The sequence below is a fragment of the Lipotes vexillifer genome, unplaced genomic scaffold (assembly GCF_000442215.2).
Source record: "Lipotes vexillifer unplaced genomic scaffold, Lipotes_vexillifer_v1.1 scaffold1911, whole genome shotgun sequence".
Taxonomy (NCBI): Eukaryota; Metazoa; Chordata; class Mammalia; order Artiodactyla; family Lipotidae; genus Lipotes; species Lipotes vexillifer.
In genome coordinates this window covers 20,395-29,110 of record NW_006792095.1, presented here as the reverse complement: position 1 = coordinate 29,110, position 8,716 = coordinate 20,395, and the positions used below count along the sequence as shown (strand labels likewise).

Genomic DNA, 8,716 nt, shown 5'->3' with positions numbered 1-8,716 from the left:
AGGATTATCCTGACACCACTCAGATAAACAAATCACAAGAAAAGAAAACTACAGACCAATATTCTTCATACCACCCAAAACAACAAAATAAAAACAGGGCTTCCCTGGTGGTGCAGTGGTTGAGAGTCCACCTGCCGATGCAGGGGACATGGGTTCGTGCCCCAGTCCAGGAAGATCCCACATGCCGCAGAGCGGCTGGGCCCGTGAGCCATGGCCGCTGAGCCTGCGCGTCCAGAGCCTGTGCTCCCCAGCGGGAGAGGCCACAACAGTGAGAGGCCTGCGTACCGCAAAAAAAACACAAAAACAGACAAACAAAAAAACAAAATAAAAGCAAAACAAATCTGGCAAAATATAAAATTATATGCCATGACCAAGTAAGATTTACCCCAGGAATGCAAAGTTGGTTTAATATCTGAAACTCAGTGAACATAATTCATAATAATAATAGAATAAAGGGCTCATCACAACAGATGCATAAAATGCATAAAATGTTTCACAAAATCCACCACCCTCTCATAATAAAACCCTTCATAAACTAGGAATAGAAGGGAATTTCCTGAACCTGATAAGGAGTATTTACAAAATATCCACAGGTGACATTATACGTAGTGGTCTTAGTGGTGAAATACTAGACACTTTCGACCTAAAATCAGGAACACGAGAAGGAAGTCTACTCTCATTGCTTCTATTCAACATTGTGCTGGAGGTTTTATCCAGTGAGATTAGAGAAGGAAAAAAAAATCCAGATTGGAAAATAAGTAAAACAGTCTTTATTCACATAGAACAAGTTCCTATATATAGAAAAACCCTAAGAGACCCATGCATGCATGCACACACGTGTGTGTGCTTCTACAACTTAAAAAGGAGTTCAAGAATGTTGCAGGATAGATATATATACCAAAATTAATTGCATTTCTATAAAACAGCAATGAACAGTCTGAAAATGAAAGTAAGAAAAACAATTTCATTCACTTATCCACAAAAAGAATAAAATACATAGGAACACATTTAATGAAAGATGTGCAAGACTTGTACACGGAAGACCACAAAACATTGGTACCGAAAGCTAAGGAAGACCCAAATAATTGAAAGATATCTTATGTCTATGGATGGAAGACTTAATATTGTTAAGATGGCAGTATTTCCCAAGTTGATTCTACAAATCCATGCAATCCCTGTCAAAATCCCAGCTGGTCTTTTTTTTTTTTTTCAAATTGACAAACTAATCTTAAAATTCACATGGTAATGCAAGGAACCAAGAATGGCTAAAACAATCTTAAAAAAATAATAAAGTTGAAGAACATATATTTTCCAATTTTTAAACTTACTACAAAGCTATGGTAATTAAGGCAGAGTGATAGTGGCATAAGACACATAGTCCAATGGAACAGAATTGAGATTCCAGAAATAAACCCTTACATTTATGGTTAATTAGTTTTAGACAAATGTGCCAACACAATTCAATGGGGGAAAGGACAGTCTTTTCAATAAATGATGCTAGTACCACGGGATAGCCACACACAAAAGAATGAATTTGGACCATTACTTCACACAATACACAAAAATTAACTCAAAGTAGATCATATTCCTACATGTAAGAGCTAAAACTATAAACTTCCCAGAAGAAAAATATAGGAATAAATCTTTGAGACCTGTGTGTAAGAAAAACCTCACCCGGCCTCTTGTGTGTTTCTTCTTTACACTCACAACACTTCTGACACCAGGTGTGTGAGGGTTTTGCCCACACCAAGAAATTCTGTGACACCAGCTGAGTGTCCTACAATTTAACTCAGTTCTGACACTGTGTACCTGAAGATAGCATCTCAGATCCCATAGATTATAGGCTCAGTCCCACAAGACTGCCCCCCCATTCAGGTGCCAATCACAAGTAATAGGTCCCAGGTTTCCCCACAACTATCCCACTTGGCTGCAGATCAGAGGTTACCATGACCTCCTCCCTCTTGGATTCACTTATTTGCTAGAACGTCTCACAGAACTCAGGGAAACACAGTTAAACAGTGAGCAATGTGGGAGTTGGGGGTGGTGACCCCTGCACAGTTGAAAATCTGAGTATAACTTTACAATTGGCCCCCTGTATCTATGGTTTCACATACACCAACTGCAGATCTTGTAGTACTGTAGTAGTGTTTACTTTAAAAAATCTTCGTATAAGTGGACCCACACAGTTCAAACCTGTCTTTTCCAAAGGTCAACTGTATTTATATTTACTGGTTATTATACAATAAAGGACATGATAAAGGATACAGATGATCTGCCAGATGAAGAGATATATCAGGTGAGGTATGGAAGTGTCCCAAACTCAGGAGCTTCTGTCCCCGTGGAGTTGTGGTACATCACCCTCCTGGTACATGGATGTATTCACCAACCTGGAACCTCTCTGAACCCCATGCTCTTGGGATTTTATGGAGGCTGCCTCACATAGGCATGATCAATTATTAAGTCCATTTCTAGCCCCTTTCTCCTCTCTGGAGAACTGGCGGTGGGGCTGGAAATCACAAACTTCTAATTATGGTTTGGTCTTTCTGGTGACTAGTCCCCATCCAGGAACCATCCACGAGTCCACCCAGTCACCTTATTGGAAAAAAAGATGCTCTTAGTGCTCTTATCAAGAACTCTGTGTCAGGAATAGAGACAAAGACCAAATATATATTTCTTACTATAAATCACAATATCACATCTTGAGTTGGGCAAAGATTTCTTAGATATAACACCAAAAGCACAGGTGATAAAATGATAAATTGGACTTCATCAAAATTAAAAACTTCTATGTTTCAAAAAGAGACCATCAATAAAGTGAAAAGATAAGCCATAGATTGGTAGAAAATATTGCAACTTATTTATCTGATCAGGGACTTGTATCCAGAATTCATAGAGAACTGAAACTTGAAAAATGATCCAATTAAAGATGGGCAAAATATTTGAATAGACATTTTGCCAAAGAAGAAATATGAATGGCCAATATTATGAAAAGATGCTTAATATCATTAGTTATTAGGGAAATGGATATTAAAACTACAATAAAATACCACTTCTCTCCCACTGAAATGGCTACAGATGGAGACAGACGGTAACAACTGCTGGTGAGAATGCAGCAAAATGGAAACTTTGATGCATTGCTGGTGGGAATTTAAAATGCAGCAACCACTTTGAAAAAACAGTTTGGAAGTTTCTTCAAATGTTAAACATAGATTTACTACATCATCTGACAATCCTCTCCAAAAAGAAAGTGTCCCCACAAAGACTTGTATGCAAATGTTCACAGCAGCATTGTTTACAATAGCCCAAAAATGGAAACAACTCAAATGTCCATCAACTGATGAATGGATTAACAAGTGTGATATACACATACAATGGAATATTTTTCAGCCAAAACAAGTAATAAAGACAAAGGACCACATGAAGACACAGGGAGAAGCCAAAGAAAGAGGCCTCAGAAGAAATCAACCCTGTCTGACACCTTGATCTCAGACATCTAGCTTCCAGAATTGTAAGAAATTAAGCCACCCATTCTGAGGTACTTTGTTATGGCAGCTCCAACAGATTTTGGTACCAGGAAGTTGGGTATTGCTGTAACAAATACCTAAGAATGTGGAAGTGGCTTTGGAACTAGGTAATGGGAAGAGTTTTGAGGTGCAACGAAAGCCTAACGAAAAGCCTGGATTGTCTTGGAAGAGACTAAATACGGTCATTCAAGGTGATTATTCTGAGAGCTCAGAAAGAGAGAACTGTACAGAAAGCTCCTATCACTATATCTGCTTATATATATATATATATATATATATGCTATATATATATATGTTTATATATATTTCATCACAAACAGAATATTGACACAAATATGAATGTTAAAGGTGCTTCTGGGGAAGTCTCAGATGGATATGAGGAATATGTTGTTGGAAACTGGAGGAAAAGCAGTCCTTGTTACAAAGTGGCAGAGAACTTGACCAAATTGTGTTCTAGTGTTTTGTAGAAAGTAAAAGTCAGTAATGAACTTGGATATTTAACGGAGGATATTTCTAAGCAAAATGTTGAAGCTGTGACTGGGTTTCTCCTTGCTGCTTATAGTAAAGTGTGAGAGAGAGACAACTGAAAAAAATTATTATGCAAAAAGGAACCAGAACTTGAAGGCCAAAAATTCTCAGCTTATTCATACTGCAAAAAAATGAGAAAGTGTGTTCAGGAGAGAACACCAAAGATGTGGCTGGACAGTCTTTACTAAAGAGATTATGGGTGTGTGACATGGATCCAATCACAGCAGAAGCACAGTCAGCTTGGACTGAAGAGGACAGAGGTGGGATGAAATGAAGGAAGGCTGTCAGACTTCTGGGGTTCTACAAGCAGAAAATTGGATGATAGAGATATCTGGATGCAAACATGCATCATCCTCCGAGTACAGGGAGGAATGACTCTAAAGGTGGGTCAGGGGTCAGCAGGGCTGCTACTACCACCATGGGTCCCGAACGCACAGGCCCAGCAGCAGGACTGTTTCCTCATTGGTTCCAGAGGGTTTGGGAACAAAATTCTGGGAGAAGTAGGCAGAGCCACCACCCTTGGACAGAAAATTCAGCCAAAGTGTATTTCCTTAAAATCTAATGGACCTTTCCACAGAAGTTTCTTAAAATTAGCCACATATGTTAATGTCACACAAATAATGTCAGCACGCAAATGTGTGCTGTAGAAATATTGCAGACTGGAGAGTAAAAGTTGTGAGTTCTAGTACTGATATTGATATAATACACTAAAGCTTTGAATAAATTAAAAATGTAACGGAATTTGCCCTGCTAGGTTTTGGACTTGCTTAGGACTTGTCAGCCTTCTTCTTTCCAATTCTCCCTTTTGGAATGGGACTATCTATCCAATACCTGTTCCACCATTGTATTTTGGAAGCCCATAACTTGTTTTGTTTCATAGGTTCACTATTGTAGAGGAATTTTGCCTCAGGACGAATCATACCTCTAGTCTCACTCATATCTGATTTAGATGCTATTTAGATGAAATTTAAGACTTACGAGTTGTTGCTGGAATGGCTGTTGACTTTTGTGGCTGTTGGAATGGGACAAATATATTTCGCATGTGAGGACTTGAAATTTGGAGGCTAAGAGGGTGGAGTGTTATAGGTTAAATTGTATCCTTGCAAAATACATATGTTGAAGTCCTAAGCCCTAGTACCTCAGAATGTGACTGTATTTGGATACAGAGTTTTTAAAGAGGCAATTAAGGTTTGAATGAGGTTATTGGGAGTGGGCCCAAACCCAATTCGACTTGTGTCCTTAAAAGAAGAGGAGATCAGGACATGCACACACAGAGAAAAGAAAGACCATATGAAGACACAGGGAGAAAAGACACAGGCCATCTACAAACCAAGGAGAGAAGCTTCAGGAGAAATCAACTCTGCTGACAACTTGATCTTAGAATTGTGAGAAAATATATTTCTGTTGTTTAACAACAACAACAAAAAAGAACTACTAATACATGCTGCTATACAGATGAACCTCACAAACATGCTAAGTGAAACGAGGCACAAGAGACCATATATTGTAAGAGTCTGTTTATATGAAAGGTGTCCAGAAGAGGCAAATTTATAGAGACAAAAAGTACATTAGTGGTTGCCCAGGCCTGTGAGTAAGAATGGGAAGTGACTGCAAATAGGCATGAGTTTTCTTTTTGGGTTAATAGAAATGTTATAAAATTAGATATTGGTGAAAGTTACACACTTTACAAAGTTACTAAAGATTCTTGAAGTATAATCTTAATACAGATGAATTTTATAGTATGTAAATTATATCTCAATAAAGTTGTTTTAAAAATTAATGGTTGAAAAAATTCCTTAAGATGATACTTGTTGGATAACAAATGTTAATGTGTCTATAATTACAATTTATTCTTTAACAGAACCTTCCAATACCTGGAACAACTCCATTCATATTGTGGTAGAATATCCACCCATCATGAATTTTTCTTTTATTTCATTTTAAAAAGGGCTTTGAAGCACAGCAGGCAGATAAAACACTGGGAAGTTAAGTCAGTCTTGTTAAAATTTTTTGCATAAAAATGAAAGTCAAACTCCTGAATTTTAGAGCCCACTAGAATATTTAAGTATAGCCCTTTAGATGTTGGTTACACAAAATCATACTTCCCTCCTCTGCCTGCTGAGAGCAGCACTGACTGGAATAACTCCTTTGAAAAATGACCTGGTGTGGTAAAAGGTCACGGGTCATTCACTAAGTGATAACAATTCAAAATAAGGCAAAAAGATTTCAAAACAAAACAAAAAAAAACAAAACCAAAGAAGTGGGGGTAATTACTAAAACAGCAAAGCTTTTTATATAGTCTGAATATTCTAATGTATTCACCATTCAACTAATAATATTAACTTCAGTCAGAATACTTATAGGGAGCCAAATTCTGAGTTCAAATTTAAATTGCCAGGTCCCTTCTCCCATCCCATAGACACAGACTTACTGAAAAGGAATGACACAAAGGCCTACAGGATCTGCTAAGAGGCAGAAAACAGAGATTAGGGTGAAGGTAAAGCACGACCTTCAAAACAGGAATTCAAGTTTTAGGTCCCAGATAATATAGCTCCTGGACATAGAGCTGCCTAAAAAGATACCAGTTCTCTACCTGTAAGTTCTGACTTCTGGTCATTATAAACTGTCTTGGAAACCTTACTTCCCAGGGAAGGGGACGAGGAGCCAAGAAGGGGCACCTGGAAAGTAAGATTCTCTGGGAAGGAGAGGAAGATGGGGGACAGCACATCCACTCTGGCTTCCCACATCCCGTGGGTTCCCTCCTGCGGTCCTCCTGCCCCCTAGACGCCTGGGTGGCTATGCCATCCCGCAGGATCTCGGTGGCACAGGTTCTGAACGGCTTTCACCTGGGGTATCCGGTGCTGAACCCAGAGCTCCAGCATAGAGTGAGCGCTGCTGAGCCCGGAGCTGTTCGGGGTGTGGGAACACCACCCCTCACTTTCCCGCGAAGAAGCTGGGGCCTGGCCGCAGGAAGGGCGGCTGCACCCCAGGCAGCCGGTCCTCCACGTGCCAACACCCGAGGCCCGCAGCAGCGGTCCGGAAGCAGGCGAGGCCTCTCGCAGGTCTCGCGTCCCCTCTATTCACCCACTCGTTCCAACAACGCGTCACAGGCGGCACGCCCAACAGTCAGTAGCTAATGGAAACCTCTCTGAGCCACTGACTCCATTTGAAGGACCCGATCGTTCAGAATTGTGCCTCATGGGCGGTTACCTAAGCCGGTCTTGCCGAAGCCCGCAGTTACCTGCTCTGAGAGGCGGGGACCAGCAGGAGAGACCCGAGCTCCTCGGGCCTGCGCAATCCGCCCGCCGTTTTCCCCTCCCTTTCCGGTTTCACTCGGCGGTCCCAACCCTGGACCTGGCTCGCAGGCTGTCATACGAGGATCCTGTGGCTTCACCCTGTCGTCGTTGGCACCGTCGGCTGTTTATCATAGCCCATCGGTGGCAATATCCAATCCAGCAAGCCTGGTGTTTATTTCTGGGGGTCTTTTTCTCGGTGCCCCGGAGTGGCCATCAGAAGCCACTGCTGTCTGCTTACAGCTCCAAGATGTTCTGTACCTCAGTGATCCTGAAGATGGCACCTGCTAAGGACAAACTGACACTCCTTTTGGCTCTGAAGCAGATAATCATCTGTATGTGGTCTTCACTGTCTGTTCACCTCCCAAACTTTTGTGGAAAGGAGATCCTGGTGAGGGCCCTCGAAGAAAGCGGTCAACTGAGAGCCAAGGAAGAGAAGGACCTGACAGCTCTGGCTGAGAGCAGGAAAAGGCTAATGAAGCAAAAGAAAGGACACTCAGCTCCCGAGAGTCAGGACGAACAGAGAAGGGGCTCGAACCCCGGTGGGAATGCACAGTCTGTGTTTAGAGGACCGATGGCCAATGGGGTCCTCTCTTCCTTTGTGCCCGGGCCTGGGCCTCTGAAGAGAGACTTCTGTTCCAAGAGCTCTGAAGATATCCTGATTAGGAAATCCCAGACCTACTTTTTGAGCTCATGCAGTAAACGAAATGCCATCTCCAGTTCATACAGCTCCACTAGAGGTTTCCCACAGCTGCAGAGGAGTGGTCCAGGTGCAGCGGGGCTCCTGGGCCCAGCTTCATCGCATCCTCATGTGCTCTCAAAGAAAGCCAGTGAGGAAGGCTGTCAGTCTAGCCCTTCAGCCTCAGTGGAACCACAGAAGAAGACCAAGCGTGAAAAGGTTGTGGATGGCCCCTTAGAGCAGAAACAAAACTTATATTGCTCACAGCCATCTGATAGTTCCAGACCTCGGAAACAGAAACGCAAGATTCCTCTGCTGATGCCCTCGAGACGAAATGGCCCACTGATTTTGCCCCCACCACCCCAGCTAGGTTATCGAGTCATTGCTGAAGACCTTGACATGGAGAAGAGAGCTGCGATCCAGTGGATCAACAAGGTCTTGGAAGGGTAAGACAGAGGCTATCTCAGACTGCAGAGCCCCTCAGCCTTCTTGTTTCCACTCTGCCAGCCCCCAGAACTAATTCACAACTGAGGAGCTTCTGGAAGATGTAGATCTCCCCAGGCCCAGTGGTCTTCCCATAGCTGGCTGGAGCAACCACTTCTATGGGCTGTTTATCCTGGTTTTCCCTGTTTGTCTTGCTCCACCTGGCTTAAAAAAATTTTGTTCCTTTTCCCTGGCCCACCAGGATCTGT

At 42.0% G+C, this 8,716-nt stretch overlaps 1 protein-coding gene across 1 annotated transcript; it reads left to right on the top strand.

Annotated features, from left to right (window-relative positions):
* The first annotated feature begins 7,250 nt into the window (after nt 1-7,250).
* Nucleotides 7,251-8,474, top strand: LOC103074088 (nuclear envelope pore membrane protein POM 121-like). The gene has a single exon (XM_007465306.1). The coding sequence runs from the start codon at nt 7,251-7,253 to the stop codon at nt 8,472-8,474; it is 1,224 nt and encodes a 407-aa protein (XP_007465368.1).
* Nucleotides 8,475-8,716: the final 242 nt, after the last annotated feature.